Raw genomic sequence first — 22,708 nt, forward strand, 5'->3', positions numbered from 1 at the left:
CTGCTAAAGAAGCCAGGCTTTACTGGATTACTATCAGTGGCATGGCAGAGGCTTCAAACAGGATTTTCACACAGGCTTTACCCTCCACTGTTAAATTAATAAACACTATGATACTGCAGATTAGATATCTGATCATTTGATTTGCTAAAAATCACCAAGAATGCTGAATAGCAGACAGATTGACATTTAAAAAACTGTATGTGGCCAAAAGGCTGTGGAAACCTGACCAACCCACTAATGTGGTTCATGTCTGATCTATTGCTACAAAGATGATAACACACTTGATTTGGATGTCTTTGTACATATACTGTAGGATTACTGTTTCCTTTCCCTGGGGCTAATGGACCCGTTCCAGCATAAAAGTCATTTTCACAAAGTGAGCTCTGTCAAATCATGGTTGGAATAGTTTTGTGTCCTGAACAGAGCCCTGACCTTAACCCACTGATCACCGTTGGGACGAATTTCAATCTCATACAACATCAATCCTTGGCTGAATGAGCACAAAATCTCCATTGACACATTACAAAATGTAGAGGAAAGACTTTTCAAAACAAGGGGAGTTTTATATTTTATCAAATAGTAGACTAAGCTATAAGGAATAGGATGCTCTTATGGTCAGGTGTCCAAATACATTTGGCCATAAGGTGTAGAACCATTTCATTGCTACATTTTAATGACATTAATAAAATTGGAATTGTGTAACCTCAAGACAATCACCTTTTCTGCAGAAATAGGATGTAGGGGATGTGGTGGCCTAGTGATTAAGGTGTTGGACTACCGATAAAAGCCCAGGTCCACTATCTGCCAGTGTTGTGCCCCTGAGCAAGGCCCTTAACCCTCAATTGCTCAGTTAAATAAAATGAGATAAAAAGTCATTCCGGATAAGGGCATGTGCCAAATGTCATAAGTGCCTGAAATGAAAACATAAGCAGTCAGACGTAGACCAGATTTGATGGTAAGTAGAGCAATCAGAGAGCTCAAGATCCAGTTTCTTAACTTATATTCAGACTCAGCTCTCAGCATGCAGTTATTAGCCTACTGTGTCACCTCCCTCACATGAAGGAGCGATAATATTTATGATTCTAAAAATATCATTTTGACATATGTTACATCTGTTCATCACTTCTATAATAAACGCACAAACCATTCAAAATATTTGAAGAATATGTGCGGAAGGACCTAAGTTTATTATTACACTTCACACTGTGAAAATTGACAAAAAGAGAGAAAAAACTGAGTATATCTGGTGTAAGATGTAGGAATTAAATGTCAATGATTTCTCTGTTCAACTAAATATGACAAATGCTGAGGTAAGGAAAAAAATACAGAGGTACAATATAATATGTAAAAGGTTGAAGTAAAAAGCTGAGGTTAAAACAAATCTGAGGTAAAAGTGAATCAAATACAGGGGGCGTGGCAGGGCGTGGATGACGTCACCTCTGTCTGAGTCTAGAGTATCAATAAGCTTTTCAGTTCCTTACAATGTCTACCTACTCAGTCTAATGCCCACGTGGGCACAGCGGAGTGAAATCCCTGTGTACTGAGACACGATCCGGAGATCCTTCGTGTCCATCATTGAGCTGTGCGAATCACTGACACATGGCCCTCCTCTTTCCAGCTGCAGACAGTAAGCCCACCACACACTCCTCCATCCACACCATGCACACTGCAGCTGAAGCTCTGCAGGACACAAGGAGTGCTTCACTAAGCACTGAACATCCCAGAGCAACATTGCTTTCACTGTCTCTTCTCTCCGATCATATCTTATACCCAGTCGGATAAATGCCATGCGCCTTCTTCATCTTTCCACTCTTCTTGGTAAGTCCTTTTTTACGCATAGAAGTAAAAATACAATACATTTAGTAAAAAAAAAAAAACGTGAACTTTTTTCTGTTTGACATGCAGTTTGTTTGTGTCATTGGCTTTTAATGCCCTTCATATTTTTCTGTTGCGTAACAGCGGCATCATTTGCAGAGAAAATGGTTATATACAATGCGTATACAATGTAACGTGCGCTTTTGCCTTAAAGGTTATGCATTTCTTCCAAGAATTTCATTGTGTACTGTATGTGCGCGCGCGCGCGTTGGTGTTGGTTTGAGTGAGGAGTGGAGGGAGTTGGAGGGGTATGAATGAAGGGACATGACATCAGAAGGACAGGAATATCTGACAGTTTTCACCTTATTAGGAAATTTGAATTTAATAATAATAATAATAATAATAATAATAATAATAATAATAATAATAATAATAAATAACACAAAAACAAAAGAGCCAAAAACTTTTCCTTTAGCTGTAGGTTTGGTTATAGTATTAAATAGCTGCATTAATGATTATATCAGTGCAAGGTCCTCTTAAGGATAGTGTGTGTGTGTGTGTGTGTGTGTGTGTGTGTGTGTGTGTGTGTGTGTGTGTGTGTGTGTGTGTGTGTGTGTGTGTGTGTAGTGGTGGTGCTGGCTGTAAGAGCACACCGACATTTGCTGCCCGGATCTTGTAGCTTCGAGAGTGACACATGTGGCTACACTTCGGATCCTGCACATGCTACCTGGACAGTGAACAACGAAGGTAAATCTGCCAAAATCTTTACATAATAATGAAATTTCCCAGTTCATACATTAATCAATAAAATATTTGTAATCATGATTTAACTCTTATCTGGGGGATACTGGCCAAGAGTAGGGTAAGCTTAAAGGGCCAGATCATCTGCCTGACATGTCCCAACCATTAGTAGATTTGGACATGATTTGGACCTGGAGAAGAACAAAGCTCATCTGACTTGTCTTGATTTTTTGCTGTTTTTAGGTACTCAAGTTGCTTGTGGTCTGTGTATACAGTTAACAGGTACAGGACGTTGTAGTGGTAATGAGTGTTGTAAGGAAGAGCATGGTGCCTGAATAATGGACTAACAACTGTTATGTGAAATGGTTTGTGTAAAATAGCACGGGGCACTAAGCACGGTTCCTTGACCATATACTGCCCATGCTGTCCATGCTGAATAATCTCTTCGTATGTGGCTCAGGTAAATCATTGATCAATGCGGTAGAAAGGCTCTCCACAGTAGAAACAAAGCTCTACATCTAAACAGTTCTGATGCTCTTTGGAACTCCAGTGTAGACAGTGTGCATGGACTCTTTGGTTTGAGAAGGCCTTTATCCACAATGACTGATTCAGGGCTTAATTCATGTCTCAATGAGCAGCGTCTCTTAATGGATGGCCAGGCCAGTAGCAGCATCCGGATACACACTGCTGTCCCCATAAGCCAGTTCTGTGACTACATCTCTTCTTAACTATCTTCTTTAAAAAGCATGTCAAACTCCACTGAATATTCTGCTGCAGTTCCACGAAGTCCCATGGTTTAGAAGATGTTCCCCTGATTTGAGGTTCAGGAGATGTTACCTTACTTCTTTGACATCTGGGAAAAAAACATCACACAACAATCCAAATAGGTTGATAAATTATCAAGCAGGAAAAAAGTTTCAGAAAAAAAGTTTCAGGCTTCTGTAACCTCAGTTAAGCCATAAATATGCATCTATATGATGATGTGATGGGCTAGGATCTCATGAAGGACCTCCTTATCTATTGATTTTAACATCTTTCAGAAAGTGATAGCTAACATCCAAGAAATTCTCTATTTCAACTTCAAATTGACCTCTTTGGAACTTGACCAGTGTACAAGCTGGGTGTTTTAGTAATTGAAGCCCATCTGTTTTTTGTCATGTAATGTTTCCAAAAACAGCAGCTTGTTCTTTATTTGTTAAGCAAGACTGTATTCAAAAAATAGATTTTCCTCTTTATTGCTTTTCAGCCAAAAAGCTTGTGCTATTGTAAACAGCAGCTGGTATTAAGATGTGTAGCCTAGATAGTTGTGCAATGGAGACAGAGACTTTACCAGTGGATTAGTGATGCAAGGACATGAGTACATCAGAATCACCTCATTAACAGCCTTTTCAGGTCTACGCCAGGTGGTCATAACCACCCTGAATGCCACAAATGTCACTCCATGTGGTTTTGGATATGGCTCGGATGTGCCACATTTCCTTCAATGTGTAGCTAAATAGTGTAATAAACCCAGGCTGGATTGTGACTGTTTAGTTTCCTGGGCAACTCCAGGACTAACTGTGTGATGGAAATACCCACCGTTTATTTTAAGTTCAGATGCAAGTAAAACCTGCAGCATAAAGCATTTTTCTCTCAATAAATAATGTTTACAAATACAAGGTGCTTTAAGCCAGTGGAAGAACTAGACTTTCACTTTTAGCAATGACTTGAGTTTAAACCACAATCGATGATACATCTGGTGGACTGGAGGTTTATGACGTGTTGGTCTGGGAAAAATGATGAATCGGAGAAAAAAAGATTGACAGTGACTCTACTAACCTGCCCTGGTTTCTTGAGACATTACATTCAAACAGCTGCAGAAATAATTTGTAAGCATGTTAAGACATCCTGCATATTTCCAGAAACCCTGATCTCCCCCCCCACCAAAAAAAAAAAAAAAAGTGTGAGTGTATGCTTGTTGCTGAGAAAGCTGGGAAGTGTCAGCATGTATTGTGCTCAACAAACCACAGTGATTCTAGACATGGAGTAAACTGAAACAGATTATCTTGTTATTATTGGAATACTCTACCTGTACTCCATGTGCATCTCATTGAACTCTGTCTACAAATGACATCACCTTCTACTTGGTGTCTAGACTGGGTGTTGCTTATTTGATGACTTGGGATGTTTAGACCATGAAATTGCTTGCACTCATGCAGGAAACTGCAGTCTCAATAGTTTTATATGGTTCAGTCAGCACTTAAAACAACTGCTTTTTTTTTGTCCCTGTGAATCTCACCATGTGTGTATTTTTACAATGCACTGATATGCTGCTCTGGGTACAGACCAATGCTAACTATGTGGTGACTAAAACATATTGCACTGAGAATAAAAGTACTCAAAAATAATAATAAAAAAAGTAAGAAAAGTATAATCTCAGTTTAGTACCTTTCTTCAAAAAATGCATTAGCTGAAACATAACAGTAAACTGCAAGAGTTCTCAAAGGTTTTGAACAAACAAACTGAAATGGACATTATGAATTTTCTGTCTCTACTGCATCATATGTCAGTAATATACAGTACAGTATGTGCAATATAAACGAGAAACCTACATAGGGAATTTCGTTTTCAGTGCATGCAAAGTCATATCTGGGTTTAATTTATAAAATAGATGAATAAAACAAAACAGGAGAGTGCAAGTTCCTCACACGACCCCATGTGCAGAATAAACGACCCCACATGAGGCCTAGTTTTTGGAAACCCTGGTGTACATGTACAGTATGATGTACTGTAATTTATCAACATATTCAGTTCAGGGCAAAGTGAAACTTAAAAACATGTTGTCTAAAGCCTGGTATTTGCTCATGAGCTTAAAAAGAAAAATCCTAAAAGTGAAGCTGAGGTGCAGGAGTTGCACCTAATTTTACAGCAGTACATGCAAAGAGAAGAAAAAAAGAAATAGTTCTGATGGCATCTGGTATGAATAACTTTCACCAGGTGGACATCTGGACACCATGATGGTCCTGATTATAAACGTTATTGGTAGCAAAACATTGACCACATTGCATCTATCATTACCTCATTTTTAAAAAAGCTTTATTTTTAAATGAATCCTTTTAATTTCAAGTGAAGCTAGTTATATGTGCTCTAGACATCCTTATGGTCTGGGTTCTTAGATGAACGGGTCTATTAATCATCCTTTGTTTGGAATTATTACATAATCCAAAGTGTGGGATAAGAGTTTATATAGCTCACACCTGGTTTCTGACATGCAGACTGAATATTAATGTGGTACAGCTTGGACCACACATTTATTATCCACATCACATCATCCTCAGCAATTACTAAAGTATAATAAACTATAAATGCAGTTGTTATAATATGCCAGTTTTGTAAAAAAGAAATTAAGCCACAAATATCATAAAAGAAGTTGACATCTGTTTAACCTTGTTAGGACTTACTCCTAACTCTCATAACATTATATAGGCAAATATATACATGGAAATGTGGAACACAATTGTATAGGATGTATCTTGTATGCTGTAGCATTAACAGTTTCTCTTCACTGAAAGTATGAGGTCCAAACCTGTTCCAGCATAACCTGCACATGGTTGGCCAAATTTGATGTTGATGTATAAGAACTGGAGTGTCCTGCACAGAGCCCTGACCTTAACCCAATTGTGATGAACTGCAATGCCGACTACACACCAGGACTCCTCAACCAACATAAGACCTAATGCGCTTGTGCCTAAATGGCTATGTACATACTGTATGAGTGTCATGGTCAACTGTCTACATTCTTTCGTCCATAACTACATTCGTTTTCTATTTGCACTTTTTGACATGACATCAAAATGTAGTATATATATATATATATATATATATATATATATATATATATATATATATATATATATATATATATCTTCTTACAGGTCGCTTCATAGCTGCAGACTCCTCACTGATGGGCGAGGCTGACAAGGCTGTTTTGGTGAGCCCTGAACTTGAAATCTTTGAATGGAGCTGTTTACGTCTAGTGTACCAAATCGCCGGGGTAGGCTCACTACAGGTTCACTTGCGCCCTGATGGTGAGAACTTTGACCACTTGCTATGGACGGTGGACAAACCCTCAGACAGCTGGTTAATAGCCAGTGTGGACCTGCGCAACTTTTCCAGAGCCTACCAGGTACCACACAACATGGACTAGTCACCTTGCTGAAAAAGGAAAAAAATTCTGACAGTCAAAATGTAGACTAAAGAAATATTACCTGATTAGTTTTAGTCAATTGTTAGCATTTGTTTAATTATTATTTAAACAAGTTATTTTAATCCATCACTTTTTATTTGTGCAAGTTGAAGTATTTCTAGGAGCCTGTCCATTAGAAGGTAGTTATGATAGTTATTAATTATTGCTACATGCATATTACTTCATTCCATTTTTTTAGAAAGTTTAATCACATGTAATATTTTCACAGCTTTAAATGTACATAAAAAATGTATAAATTTAGACACAGAATTTATTATAAACGTACTTCTGATTTTTTCGCTACGAAGAGTTTATGTTTTTATTATGGACAAAAATATATATAAAGAGCGATATATATATATATATATATATATATATATATATATATATATATATAATATTTAATATAAATATATATAGCGCGATTATTATTTTGCATTATAGATTTTGAGCTTTATGGAGCATTACCTTATATCTTCTATCTTTATATATTTCATGCAGCTTTTAATGGATGCCAGGCCCAACAAAGGGAAAGGAAACAGTATTGCTATCTTTGAAATTCATATCATACCCGGTTACTGTATAGGTAAATCTCAAAAGTATTTTTTTAAGTGCAACATGTCTTTAACCACATTCTTGTTAAATGGGCCATTATTTTTACAATATTACCTAAACCTACGAATGTGTACTGTTTTGTTTTAGAGTGTAACTTTGAGGAAGATCATTTGTGTGGCTACCAAAACCTGTGGAACCCCAATGTGAACTGGTTAATGGGAGGAAGCCTCACTCGATACCCTCAGTCCAACCTCCTATATGACAAGACTATAAACAATGACAGAGGTAAGCAATTACAAACAACATCATCTGGAAATCACAATTACTAAAGTGCTGGGAAATAGATGACTAATTTTCTTTAGAAAAGTTAGTAGGGCTGTTAGAAATCAGTTTGCCAAGTCACTCCATTGTTTATTCATTCGTTCGTCTTTAGCAATTGCTTTATTCCGGTCAGGGTTACGGTGATCCATGAACTGATCCCTGGCACACTCCCTGGTAGGAATACACCCTGTATAGAATGCCAGGGCACAGTGTTTGCACATTCTCACACTCATTATCACCTAGAGGCAATTTAGCACAGGCCATACACTTTGATATAACAGGAAGTTTTTGGGAGTAGGGGATGAAACTTGAGAACCTGGAGGAAACCCATATGAACGCAGGAAGAATACTTTATATGTTAAGCTTTTTATGCCTCCTTAATGTACATGTATGCATCTTTATGTTTTGAATGATTTTCTTTGTAAACATTTCTATATATCAGCTTTTGATAAAAAAAGGCCTCACTATTCTGAATTCATGATTAAGTGCCATTAATCACATATGTGAACAAAATGCATCAAGTATGTGAAGTACAGGGTACAGAGATCTTTAAATTGTAAATTAATGAAAGTTAAGTCATCAGTCACAATAGTATTATTAGTTAAAATAAGTTTATGGACCATACCGATTTTAGAAGAAAGGAATTAGCATTAGCATGAGTATTAGCAGTGTTTATAATTTTATAAGCAAAGGTTGGGGTGAATGTGGGGATATTAATATATAACTGTCATTCAAAACATAAAGATGCATACATGCACATTAAGGAGGCATAAAAAGCTTAACAAATAAAGTGTTCTTCCTGCGTTCATATGAGTTTCCTCAAGCTTCTCAAGTTTCATAACCTACTCCCAAAGACATCCTGGGGGAAAAAGGAGCAATTTGATTAGCTCATTTCATTTCATGAGCTAAGCCAAGAGTGCTGACTTACCAAAATAAGCTAAAATTCCCAATAAATCCTTAAACTGAACCATGACTTAATGATAAAGCAGACTAATCGGTTGTGGTGCAAAAAAGGAAGAGCAAAAATATTTAAAAAGTCTAAGTCATCACCTATGTTGCCAATGAATATTTAATCAGAGAGAGAGAGAAAAAAAAAAAAACTACACTACAGTATATAGCCAAAAGTTTGACCATCATACCCATATGTGACTATTAAATATTTCATTCCAATGTAGATTCCTCCTTCTTTGCTGTAACAGATTTCCACTACATTTTGGACTGTTTAGGCATAGGTGAAGTCCACAAGGCATTAGTGAGGTCAGGCAGTGATGTTGGGGGAAGAGGGAAGTTCCCTTCCAGTTGATGTTCAGTGGGGTTGAGATCAGGACTCTGTGCCGGCCTCTCGAGTTCTTCCACTCCAACATCAATAAACTATGTATTTAATCTTGTTCCAGGCAAGGCAGCTTGTTAATGCATCAACATACAAAGACTTTCAGCTTTGAGGCAACAGAATGCGGAAGACTCACATATGGTAGTTTTGCTCAGGGGTCCACATACTATCGGACAAAGAGTGTATATTTAAAATAACAGAGCAAAGATTTCTACAAATTTGTATACAATGCTATACCACAGCTTGCAAGTCAGCCGAGTTATGTGTAGTTTTACACAACAACAACTGCATCTGTTTCACACAAAGAATTGAGAAGCATTGGTGCACCAAATATAATGTGGAATTTCATGGGATCATTTTTTGGTTATATTCAGGATCAGGTCGCTACATGTATGTCAGCTCGCTTTATACCAAGGACTTCCAAGAGGTGGCAAAACTCGTGTCACCAATGATCACTAGTCCCATGTACGGCTGCTTGTCCTTCTACTACCAGAGGAACCAATCCAGAGGCAACTTCTTCTCTGTGTTCACCAGAGACCAGCTGGGCCACTATGAGGAGATATGGAGGCCAGATGTGTATGCCACATCCACTTGGAAACTAGTGCAGGTGGACATTAAGGTTTACCATCCATCAGAGGTCAGTGCAAGAAATGTCAGGTCTACAAGGTGTGTGATACCGATGATGACTGAACATGCTACTGTACATGATCTCACAAGTTTCTTCATTACCCCTGTTTTTTAACTTCTCAGCTCTACCATTTTTCTTTTTAAAATGCTGCTTTTAGAATTTCAACAGAAACGACACAGTCAGATAGTTGGGTCAAGTTTGTTGTTTTCACTGCAACTGAAAAAGCCTTGTAGGCTGAAAAACGCTCCAAAAATGACAAACTCCTCCTTAAGTTGGTTTCTCTACAACAATTAATCAGAGCATAATGCTGCACTCCATTAGTTTATGTTGCATAACTAAACATCTTAATTAATCACAGAGTCCAGAAATGGAACAGTAAAACCTTTATATTGCTAAAGTGCTATTAGCTTAACCACGTCAGCTCAGTGGTTGAACTTCAGCTTTGCCAGCAAATGAAGGTTTTTCTAGTGTTCTCCTTTTGCTTCTTTTACCTTCGTTTTCATAATGAAATCCGGCCACAGCAGGCACTGGAATGTAGGACAGCAGCAGAGCCTACCCATCAATCAGCCTGTGAGCCTCAGTGCCTCAAGCGCATGGAAACACAGTGTCAGGGAAAATAAGCCATTTCGAATGGCTCACACTTACAGCGTGTCTGGCTGTTGTGTAGCAAATTCAGAAACAGCTGTTACTACATTCAAGTTTGGTGTTAATTTCATCGATTTGAGATGACTGGTTCTGTCGAGATTCTGGTTCTATTGAGGAATTAGGGATTGGAGTGTTTAGGGAAAGTCCTGTTATTTGTCAAACAGGCAACTTCCTAATAACCTGGATGACTGAGAAGCTTCACAGATTTATCTTCCTGGTTTTCCTTCCTTTAAAGACTCACACAGCTCCTGATGAGGAAAGCTGTATAATAGGAAAGAAAACAGGCTACATTTAGCAGATATATAGTCAGATTTGTATCAGAAGTAGAATATATATTCACTATATAGAATCAGGGAAGGACGTTGGATCAGGACTGTAATAGACTTTTATTTTCTAATAGAATTTGCTATACAAGTTCATTTGAGAGATGTGTGCAATGCATAAAAGAATTTATCACATAAAATGAAATATCATTACATCTATCTGTATTCAGATTTATATTTCAATTCAAATTAGGCATGGCTAAAAAGTTGTTTTTATTTTTAACTGCGACAACAATTAACAACAAATTTAATTGGTTCTCAGAACGTAAACAAAGAATTAGCCTAATTTAACCATCATGACCCAGAAATATGCACAAATAAAAGTTGCTGTAAAAGCAAAATCCATGTAAATGATTTGGTCTTGCTTTGTCATATGAGCTACATATCTGACTGTTTACCTGCATAAGAAAAAGAAAAAGATAATCTACAAAAAACAAATAGAAAGAATAAAAAAAAAATTATATCTGTATTTGTATCTGTTCGTACTACATTACTTTCCGAGCCATTTGTTCACTGCTCATTCGAATACATCCATAAAAACAAATAAAAACTAAGGATATATTTGTGATAGTGATACACAGTGGCATATTTGCATATTTCATAAAGCACACTACTGGTGTAATGTGATTGTATTGTAACACCAAACGTTTTGTATGTGGATCACGCAGTACATGAGTTAAGGTCGTAGCCCTAAAGGAGAAAGTGGGGATTGTTTTTGTCATCTCTGTGCTCGTAAACAGCTCATTAGAAGTCTAGTTTCAAGCACTGTGTTTGAGTTTGTGCAGCCAGCACTTTGGGTCGGTGTAAATAAAGTGTGAGTGCTTGAGTGGGGTCCGGATATCATCTCAGGCAGATGTGGCAGGTGTTTGGTGTCTATAGCTCTCCACGACTTATTGTTTTTATACTGGAGAGCTTCAGTGCTCATAGGTCTAAGATGCTAATGTTTTTGTTATTTATTTCAAAACTGTCCAGTCCTGGATTTTTTTCATGTTTATGCTTTGCAAATCACATCTTGTGTTTTTTGATTGAATCAAGGTGGTGTATGAGGTAGCGTTCAACAGTCCTAATGGCGGCTACGTAGCTGTGGATGACATTGCCTTTTCTCCCAAGTTCTGCCACAATGCAACACGTCAGTATAGGCATGTTTCATAATGACTAATATCCTGTTATGTAGCAGTTCCTGATGAAAAATCTCACACTGTTTGCTGGAAAAAAAACATCAGATATATTGAAATTGCCAATATTAAAAGAAATATAACCTGTACAGTTTACTGTAAAACATGAAAATGTTGCGGAAAAAAACGTCATCTGATTTATGGAAAGAAATCTACTATCTAAATTTGCATTTTGCATTTCTTATATTATGATTTGTTTCTCTAAATAGGATAGAAATACATAGCACTATTTTGAAAATAGTGTTTCCAGGGTTAAAAGAGTTAATAAACAGTAATAAATGCTGCTTCTTGAGACAAATCTGGTCTTTGTGGATGGTGGAGACATGTAGGAGCGTAGTTTGCTCTACTTTTCTTTCTTCCAGACATACAGGATATATTTCCACATGTTACACAGCCAGGAAAGTACCCTTCTGCTCAGCATTTGGCTCATCTGATGGCTCTTAAACTCAAAACATAATTTCCTTGTTTGATGACTAATGTAGTTTGTTTCTGCAACCTTCCCCCAGAGCCCACCTTTGACCCTTCTGTAGCTAACTGTGATTTTGAAGAGAGTCTGTGTCGGTACTATCAGGAGCAAGTTGGAGGCGCCGTGTGGAACAGAGTGTCTGTGAAACCAAACGTCTATAGGATCGGAGATCACACTAATGGCGAGGGTATGTGGTGAGACATTTTTTACTTTAATACCACCAATAATCTGCCGTTTACCTGTTTTTTTGTTTTTTTTTTTTGCTACGGAAATATAATTCCCTACTTAAATGTAGCAGAAGATAAAAACATGAAAATATTAAATCAAATACTGGAGATTTACATAAAGGATGATATACCGTATATACATTCTTCTTTTCTGATTAAGCCAGTCTACGCTGCCACACAACAATAGCACCCGATTTGAAACTTTGCATGTGTGTGGATAAGTAGGAATTTAAATATTTATTCAGCATTCATTACAACTTTGTATTTAAGACGTGAGCTAATTGCTACACGTCATTAATTTCACAGCACAACACCACTGCTCGATTTTATGAGCCCAAGTTCGAACACACACTGCCGTTGCTATTGGCAACTGACAAGTGCGCTTGTCAAAGTGGAAATATTTACATTTACATTTACATTTACAGCATTTGGTAGACGCCCTTATCCAGAGCGACGTACAAAAGTGCTGAAATCTCTAACATTGAATACATTAATGCTGGTTCAGTAGGTTACATACTTAAGATACCATGAGTTTAAAACGTTTGTTCAAAGTTACAATGAAAAAGTGTCAAAGGTTTTTTTTTTTTTTTTTTTTAATGCAAAAGATAAGGAAAGAAGTGCTAGTTGAAGTGTTTCCTGAATAAGTAGGTCTTCAACCGCCTCTTGAAAATAGCCAGTGACTCAGCTGTCCGGACCTCTAGGGGAAGTTCATTCCACCACCTTGGTGCCAGAACAGAGAAGAGTCTTGTAGTATACTTGCCTCTTACCCTGAGAGATGGTGGAACCAGTCGAGCAGTGCTGGTAGATCGGAGGTTGCAGTGTGCAGTGCGAGGAATGATGAGGGCTTTGATGTAAGAGGGAGCTGGTCCATTTTTGGCTTTGTAGGCCAACATCAGTGTTTTGAATCGAATGCGTGCAGCTACCGGAAGCCGGTGGAGGGTTTTACAGTACAGTATGCTTAGAAGACATGGTAATCTATTTTTCCACAATGACTACATTTTATTATGTCATCAACCTGAGAACACTTTAGGGATTGATACCGTATTTACTGTGGATGCCTTAGGCATGAGTTAAAGCAGAAACCCCTTTGCTATTGGGTTCTTTATTCAAATCTTAAATAAAAATGTTAGCAGATGCACAGAGGTTAGATGTAAAACCTCTGAGTTTATTTCACAAAACAAGGTGCAAAAACAAAACAGGTCCAAGGGGTAAAAAGTGTAAAAATGTAAGAACACAAAAACAGGGAATGCAAAAAGAAATTGAGGAAAGCAGTCAATATTTAGGAATGACAAGATTCAAGAACAAGAAACCAGGCACAGTTCAAACCCAAAGGCTTTGCTTCATCACAAATCCAAGGAATCTGAATAAATACCTCACAAACAGGCACTGAAACAAAGGGGCTTATGAAGAGGAACGGCAAACACACTAAATAAGGAAAAGTTGAACTCAATTAAAAGTACAGGGGTTAAAAATGTGGGAGAATTTTTAGATTCATGGTTGCATCCTGTGACAATTTATCTATGTACAATAATATCTCAGCTACCTGACTATGCTTCACAGTACCCAGTTTGAGAAGCATCACTTTTTCTTTAGTGCACAGGACAAAATTATTTTTACACAAATACAGTACAAAAGGTGATTTCTCAATATTGTAACTCTGTGTTTCAGGCTGGTTCCTCATGGCCAACACTCGTTACAAATCCCACATGGGTTACGTGAGCCGCCTGCATGGACCCTTTCTTCCAGGAAACCACAAATATTGTCTCAGGTTCTATTACGCTCTGCACGGCTTAAGGAAGATTGACAACACCCTGGCACTGTATGTCTATGATGAGCACAATGTAGCTCAGGCTAAGATCTGGACAGTGTCTGAAAGCTCCAGAGACGTGTGGACAGAGGTGGATGTTACATATCAGAGGCCAATGCCAACTAAGGTAAAGAAAAAAGATGAATACCAGTATTATACAAAAATTATATATTGCTTCATTTTTTGTGATTCCATTCAGGTTATACTGTTCATTTTTAAATACCTAAAATCAGTCGAAGCTCTCCTTAACTTTACTGAGTACTGTACCAGTGATGAAATTAAAGGGAAGTTCATGACTAACTATGGCATTACAAAAAAAGTGAAAAGTGTAAACACTGCAAGTTTGCTGTCCAAGGTTAAGTCATGCTGTAGTTTCAACATGAGATAAGAAATGACAAACTGCACGATTCTGGGCCAATTGTAACCAAGCTTTTAAAATGACTTTTAAGGATTGTTGTTGTAAGCCTGGATTCAAGATGGTATTTGTGAATAATGTCAGAAGAAGATCTCTGAATAGTTGAACCAAATGCTCCTATTTTTAGATAGGACAAAGTCCTACACCTTAAGAGAAAAATCCACTCTGAAATCAGGCACGTATTTATATGTGATTTTTGTCTGATTAGAGAATGCTTTCCAGCATTAACCACAATGCTGTTGGACTATCTGCTGATAGTGATGCCTATAGGAATACTTACCTGAAATTTTCGAAGCTCACCTAAGCTTCAAATTTCTTTTTTAATACCAAAATCAAAAGCATTGCACTTATTATCTCGAGGATTGTTACCTAGTCGAGCTGAATCGCTCCTTTAATTTAGTAATGTTGTGTTTAGGAGCTAATCGCAAAACCTGACCATAATCAGATCTAAACTTCGGTCTCCCCTTCGGCCACCGCTCACAACCTTTGGGTGACCATGGACAATCATCTGTCCTTTTCCTCGCATGTTGCTAATGAGACACATTCATTTCAATTTCTTCTCTACAACATCAGAAGAATTCGGCCATTTGTATCCACACGGGCTGCTCAGCTGCTTGTTCTGTTTATTCGGCACTACAGCACCTCTCTGCTGGCAGGTCATTCTATGAAATAGTGTTCTGTGTGTATCCTTATGAACCATTGTTGATGTATTCATTGATAGAGACTTCAAAGCACTTTTGTACGTCGCTCTGGATAAGTTCGTCTGCCGAATGTCATAAATATAAATGTTTTTCTATTGAACGCCAATGTAAATACATGAGAAACATCACTGCGTGACGTTATAGCAACAAACAACTACAATCTCCTCATAGGAATAATGCAAACACCAAATCAATAAATATCTCAATATAAACATGTTTAATGTGTTTCTTGTGTTTAATGTGTTTCAAATCATACATTTGCCACACAATATATTATCATAGTGTTCTTATAGCAGCATATGGAATATCTTTTATTGTTACTGTTTTATTTCTATTTGCTAAAAAGCCAGTTCATTCCACTCTTTGTTTTAGATTGTGTTCGTCAGTATTTGCAGAAGCTTCTGGGGCTGTGGGCTTGTAGCTCTGGATGACATCAAGGTCACTCTTGGGGACTGTATTATGACCACAGGTCAGGCTCACATTCATAAAGTCACAACTGTAATTTTCTAAATTTTGGTGGTCAAGTTTATTTTAATACTAAATAATAGGTTTAATTAAAATACAAATGTATATATTACTTCAAATTCATAATGTATAAATGTAGCTGAGTGTTTCGTTGCTCTGCTGAACTGAATGTGGTTTAGAAAGCATGCAGGCAGCAGTAGTGAAGTGCTGTTTATCATCTCTTACTCTCCATAGTTACAGAAAACATCTGCTTTTGTGAACATAGACATTAAAAGGGCAGTGGCTGTTTGACTGGACAGAAATAGACAATTTATTTCTCTCCAGTAGAAATTAAGAAGTGGAAATTTAAACAAGAAAAAGGCCACTTTAACTAAAGTGGGTAAAAGTTTGGTGTAACTGTAGCTGTAGATCTGACTGTTATTGTGACAAAGCCAGTCTTTTTGTTTGATGGCGAGTGTTGTTGTTTGGCATCACATCTGAAACCGTAACTTTATATGTCAATTATTCGTGTTGATTTGTGCTGTAAAAATGATAGTTTGTGCGGGCTTGTAATTTTGAGATAACATAGTAGCATATTTAAAGGTTTCTGGCCAAGAATAATGATATGGTGCATTAAACTATATTCAGCTGTGCCTTTTTGTTGTAAATCAGAATGTCTATGGAAAATAAATATTAGTAAGGAGCCAAGACATGAAATAAAGAGTCAATTCTGAGATTAGTGAACACACACACACACACACACACACACACACACACACACACACACACACACACACACACACACACACACACACACACATATCCAAACCATTTTAGAATGTGTGACCAATTTACTGCATAAACAAATTTTAATGTTTCTGTGTGAATTTCCCTAAGATCTGTCTTTTGACCATGTATTTGGCATGGGCTGTGCCTTCAGGTCCTTTGCGACCACCACCGGGACACTGTTACTTTGAGACCGGAGACTGTGGATATACTCAGGAAAAAAGGTTTAAGAAAGCACACTGGTTACGGAACAGAGGTCCTACACCCACATCCTATACAGGGCCCAAGGGGGACCATACCTTAGGGGTAGGTAAGTCAATATACCTGTCTTATGCTTGTTAAAGTAGATTAGATATCTGTGCTATCTTGTTTTAATCTCTCACAGACTAATGATCTGAAATGCAACAACTTTTGTTGAAAACTGCACTTATTGCACTGTTTACACTGGAAGTTTATAACAGCAGCATTTATTTTGGCTTATGCCGGTTAATTCAGTCTAACATCATTATGATATTACTGTGTCTCTAAGGGTACTACATGTACATTGAGGCCTCCAACATGTTGCCGGGACACTCAGCACGTTTGGTGACCCCGGATCTACGGGGTTCATTCAGGACACAGTGTCTAACCTTCTACTACCATATGTATGGAACTGGAACAGGCTTCCTCAACATTCTACTGCGACAGAAGGGCAAAGTCAAAGAGACGCTGCTCTGGAGCCAAAAAGGAGAGCAGAGTATCTCCTGGATGAAGGCTACTGTGGATTATGACTGCATTCCCAAGCACAATGTGAGAGCATTGAGGCACATACACACACATACTCACATGCACACACACACACACACACACACACACACACACACACACACACACACACACACACACACACACACACACACACACACACACACACACAGAGGTTACTGGTTCAGTGATCACATAATACATCAAAGTGGTTAGAATAGTGAGGAGGAGGAGGAAATGTTTTGAACTCACTCATGGTGTGTTGAACTTTGAGAATGAAACTTCCCGATGCTCCATTGATCACATTAGACATTAGTGTGATTAGGTTAGTTGAAAGGAGCAAAATACTGACTTCCTTGAGTGTAGTCAGGGGTAAGAGTATTTGGACCATAAGAGTAAAAATGGACCGTAGTGTTTAAATATAATACAGTAACTCAGCTCATAAGATGAGCGATAGCTGAAGCTTAAACATAAATGGACGCTGTACAACTGCATATTGACACACACTATTTTTTTTGACACAAAAGCTTTTCTTAATTTCAAGTTTTCTTTTCTTCAAAGTTTAGAATTATGGACACACCCATAATTAGTATTTATAGAAGTCTCCTTTGGAGAGAACAGAACTGAGTTTCATCTTGGAATGTAAAATAAGATATGAGAGAGGGATCTCAGTCACACTCCTCCATGCAGAACGTTTCAAACCTTTTAAATTTCTAGGTTTGTGCGTGTGAACATGGATTGTAAACTGTTTAGTTGTGTTGTAGCAATGATAAAAGTGTAGCAGCACAATGATCTTAAATCCGCTGAGGAGCTGAGTGGGGAGCAATAAATTCGTGACACGTTAATCATCCTTGCCGTTTGCTGTTTATTCTCTATCCGTTTGAAAGCTTGTTTCTATATAGCAATGTATAACAGTTATTTGCTCAAGTTCAACAATACTGCTTCTCAATGCATATATTGTTCTCATACCGTGATTATACGGTCAACCAAAAAATATGTGCTCCTACACTCACCCCCACATGCTTCCAGAGCCACACACAGGTGTTTTAACCTTACGTAATTACTAACGCCCCCATTCTCCCGCAGTCACATGACATACTGTACACTTAACATGGTTCCTACAAAAAGTAAAAAGTGTTCTATAAGTAATGTATATTAAGCTTTGTTTTGCAGCTTTGTAAAGTGTGGTATTGTGTCATACTGGGTTAGGTGTTAAAGTTACTCAGGAGAATACTGGAAAGCACCAGGTGCTAAGAAATCTGACTGGCTTTAGGGAGGAAAATGCAGTTGGTGGTGGCATACATGCCCTGGGACCTTCTACCAGATTGCAGAAGGGTGAAGAGCCCATGAGATGAGTGAGAAAAGCAATGATTATTGTACTAGGCTATAATGATTGGTCTTTGAAGAGGAGGTGAGGAATTATATTGAAGATCCTAAGTATGCAACTAGAATTCTCTGTTTCTTGATAGTTTGTTTATTTTATTGTAAAAACAAGAAGAAGAAGAAGAAGAAGAAGAAGAAGAAGAAGAAGAAGAAGAAGGAGAAGAAGAAGAAGAAGAAAACATTTTTTCCATTTCTTCTTCTTCTTCTTCTTCTTCTTCTTCTTCTTCTTCTTCTTCTTCTTCTTGAAACCCTGCTAATCGTTTCATATTTTCACAGTAAAATAAACAAATTAGCAATAAACAGAGGATTGCAGTGCTATATTCAGATGTACATAAGATGGTACTTATTTTTCAGTGGTATAGCAGGGTAGAGGCAAAAATACATACCATTAAGGTAATCTTTTTAACATTTTTTCAAACTGTGTTGAGATCTAATTTAATGTTTTATCTATCTCTGTTGTTTTTTGTTTTTTTTTAATCTTTTTTTCTTTTTTTTTGGCAGATTATAATTGAAGCTGTCAGAGGCCCTTCATTAAGAAGCGACATTGCTATTGATGACATTGTGTTTCAAACAGGACCATGCCAAGGTGCGTACGACTGTTACAGTCCAGTCTATTCAAGCCATGTCAGGTCCAGACTAAACAGAGATTGAGTGGTTATGTACCCAGACCACAGAGATGTGGTCTCATTTATTAAAGCTAGCATAGAAAAAGTGTGGGTGTAAATGCCACCAGTAAGCACTGAAGTACGTTTTCACAGGTGTACACAACAGATATTCATAAATCCCGTACATTAAATATATTATAAAATATATTTACATTTTACAAGTACATTAAATATATATAATACATTAAATAAAAAAAAAATTACTCTGTTTGTGCATGGCTACATTTGTTCTCTATAAAATGCTACAGTAGCCTGCATTCGGCACAGCTTTTTACAGAGCGAGGATTTCAAAAGACTTAAGGAGATGAACAACAGGGATAGTGAAATAGAGTAAAAAAAGGTTTACTTGCCACTTGAATGGTTTGTCTAAGGACAAACCAGTATTTTTTTATTTAATGTCTAAATGTATGCAATGTAATGCCCCAATTACGTTGAGAAAACGTGTGAAAAAATACCTCATTGTTGTCTTGTCTGCTGCAGAAAATGTTATGTACTCCAGTGAGAGAGATATGAATGCATGTATAATGTGTCATTATTTGGCTCAGACTTGGCTGAGAAATGCCAAACCTGTCTCCAGTTTCTTAATTTAATGTGCTCTGTGGCTAGAAACCCTGGAATAGAAATTTACTAAAACTGTACTGAGCAAATTAAATCATCTCAATCCATCCCATCTGCACCGCATTCAGTAATTAATCTGTCTGTTATGATGATAGAATTGAAAATAAGTGCTTCTTTCCCATTAGGGTGAAAGAAAAACGTCTATATACAGTACATGTCACGTTTTCTGCATATAAATTTGCATATGCACAGTTTATCCACAAAACCATGGCTGATAAACAAGGTGCTAGAACCATAAAAAGAATTGTGAGAGATATTTGTATCAACATTTGTTGAACTGTATATTTATAATCACACCCTCCAGTGTCACCCATATGAGGATGAGGTTCCACTTTGAGTCTGGTTACTCTCAAGGTTTCAAGGCCTTTACCATTCAAGGGAGTTTTTTCTCACCACTGCTTCCTCAGTCACCTTAGACTTGCTCATTGGGGATTAATACAAGCACATTTATATATATATATATATATATATATATATATATATATATATATATATATATATATATATATATATATATATATATATAATATTAATCTTAAATTAATCTTTATATTATTCTTTATAATAACATTTTGTTCTATGTTTATGTTCTGTAAAGCTGCTTTGAGACAATGTCAATTGTAAAAAGCGCTATACAAATAAATTTGAATTGAAGTGAATATTCGTTTAAACCTTGCACTAGTGTCAAGGGCTTTGTCAAATCCTGTTAACTGTGTTATGGATGGCACATAATGATGATATAATCACTCTTTAAGACTATATGTATTATGACTTGACAGAAATGAGAAATTTAGATCAGAATTATTTAACAGCCTATGCTGCCAGCACAGCATCCAGAAATGTACATTGCATTACAAAAATATAAACTGAATATCAGCCTGTGGTAGCTTTCCAGAATAGCCTTGGGTTCCACTAGCTGTTAATAGCAGCAGGTGATGTTTGACATGAACCTGGGTCACATCTCGATTTAGTCTATGAGGTACAGTATAACGGACATGTCTTCAGGCCAGAATGAGTGTATGAGCGCCGAAAAATGAGCCTGTGTGCAACAATTACATTTACTCCAGGGTCTTGCTTTCCCTTATTTATTCCCAGGCTTTTCTAATGGGGACATGCTGCAGCATCATGTGTTTGGAAAAGTGACATAGTAACAGACTTGCTAGGTTTTAACAGTCATGGTTTCAGAAGAACAGAAATTCTGCCTCCTGCTCAGGAGACTTTGACTGTCATACTTAGTTAAGCATAACTGAGAAGTTGTTAATAGACTCAGGAATCTCATCTGCTTTCATTGTGTATTAACTCTTTTATCGAGTATCTAGTTTCTTTGTCATGTCACACATCACAGTTGTCTTCGAAGTAACTAGTGATATCAAAGCCATGATATGCCAAATGCTTGTTCATAATCATTTATAATTTGAAGGTCTTATTATTAACTACTAAAATTCTGTGTAAGATTATCCCAACAGAGGGAAAAGTGTCTTGGACTCAAAAGTCAACAGTGTCCTGAGAATTTTTATATCAGACTTGAGGCCATAAAATAATTATTTTGCTTCTACAGATTGAAAATGTCTCATCAGGTGATTTTCATTCTGCCAGCGGAACAGAACGAGAGTGTACTGGTAAAAAGGGTTTAACACTTTATCTTACAGTCTTTCTCTCTTCTGTCTTTCATAGATCACGGTGACAGCTTTTACTCAGGCTTCTCTGAGGACTTCAATGAGATTGAGTACTAAGCAAAGCACTGGAATATTCTGTGTTTGTATCTGTTTGTTTGTTGCTATGCATGACCAAACTGAGAAACACATTTTGTTGGTTTTCTTAGTGGAATGCTTTCATGGACATAATATCACCAGAGTTTTTAGATGTTGCAAGGATAGCTTGGAAACTTTATTTTATAAATCTTGCTTAGAAGTTCTTAAATTAGAAATGCTTTTTGTATTTTAAAGTAGCCGTTTGTCATTATTCCAGTCGTCTTCTTGAAATGCAAACACTGACCTGCCGTTATCCTTGCTGTTGAAACTATATGTGCCTTGTGAGCTGCATTTAAAGACCGAGCAGTTCTGTAGAGGAAGGGCTATTTTCCGAGTTGGAAAAAAAATTTAACAGAAGTTCCGTGGGATCTAAGGAAACTTTGAAGGAGGTGATTATTATGCCTATAAGCACTTTCATATATTGCAGACTGTACCTTTAATACTTTTTCTTCATTGACATCACACAACATTTTGCCTTTTATTATTATTATTATTATTATTATTATTATTATTATTATTATTATTATTATTATTATTATTTTGTCTGTATTGCTGAAGTGAAAGGTTTGATTATGTTTGAATATCATAAAACCTAAGGAGCAATAACACTAACTTCTTGCTGACACTGTGTATTTATACTGAACAAAACCATATTGTAATGTATTGTATTGTTTGTATGGTCACTGATGTCATGTCACATCATATCATGTCAGGTTCATTACATTTTGATTAACACATCAAACTTCAAAATTTGTACCTTTTGTATTATTCAGATTGCTTTTAATAAGTTCATGATTTGTATGATTTTACTGTATTATATCGAATGAATAAACACTGTTTGATACAGAAGCCCTCAAGACACCTTTAAAATTGTGTTTTATGCTTTCATGTTATTTAGACACATTTCACTTTATAAGCAATAAGTGCAATTTAAATAATGATA

The 22,708-nt window shown here is 36.9% G+C and overlaps 1 protein-coding gene across 4 annotated transcripts; it reads left to right on the forward strand.

The window, feature by feature from the left end:
• The first annotated feature begins 1,501 nt into the window (after nucleotides 1-1,501).
• mamdc2a (MAM domain containing 2a) lies at nucleotides 1,502-22,622 on the forward strand. Of its 4 annotated transcripts, XM_047817928.1 has the most exons (15): nucleotides 1,507-1,818; nucleotides 2,443-2,562; nucleotides 2,800-2,838; nucleotides 6,471-6,721; nucleotides 7,283-7,367; nucleotides 7,484-7,621; nucleotides 9,362-9,624; nucleotides 11,619-11,712; nucleotides 12,265-12,411; nucleotides 14,120-14,385; nucleotides 15,747-15,843; nucleotides 16,759-16,914; nucleotides 17,134-17,393; nucleotides 19,233-19,317; nucleotides 21,689-22,622. In XM_047817928.1, exons 1-15 carry the CDS (start codon nucleotides 1,788-1,790, stop codon nucleotides 21,745-21,747), a joined length of 2,091 nt encoding a protein of 696 aa, XP_047673884.1. In that variant the 5' UTR covers nucleotides 1,507-1,787; the 3' UTR covers nucleotides 21,748-22,622. The 4 variants fall into 4 exon arrangements, with proteins under 4 accessions (XP_047673886.1, XP_047673885.1, XP_047673884.1 ...); XM_047817929.1 differs by lacking the exons at nucleotides 19,233-19,317; nucleotides 21,689-22,622 and adding an exon at nucleotides 18,558-18,743 and having other exon boundaries at nucleotides 1,505-1,818; XM_027138267.2 differs by lacking the exon at nucleotides 2,800-2,838 and having other exon boundaries at nucleotides 1,513-1,818.
• Nucleotides 22,623-22,708: the final 86 nt, after the last annotated feature.

The sequence above is a fragment of the Tachysurus fulvidraco genome, chromosome 9 (genome assembly GCF_022655615.1).
Source record: "Tachysurus fulvidraco isolate hzauxx_2018 chromosome 9, HZAU_PFXX_2.0, whole genome shotgun sequence".
In the NCBI taxonomy this organism is placed as follows: domain Eukaryota; kingdom Metazoa; phylum Chordata; class Actinopteri; order Siluriformes; family Bagridae; genus Tachysurus; species Tachysurus fulvidraco.

Excerpts from the sequence above, each read along its gene's own strand:
- mamdc2a (XM_047817928.1), top strand. The coding sequence starts at position 1,788 with ATGCGCCTTCTTCATCTTTCCACTCTTCTTG. Across the intron at positions 9,625-11,618 it reads AGGTTTACCATCCATCAGAG|GTGGTGTATGAGGTAGCGTT; the intron begins GTCAGTGCAAGA and ends GATTGAATCAAG. Across the intron at positions 12,412-14,119 it reads AGATCACACTAATGGCGAGG|GCTGGTTCCTCATGGCCAAC; the intron begins GTATGTGGTGAG and ends TCTGTGTTTCAG.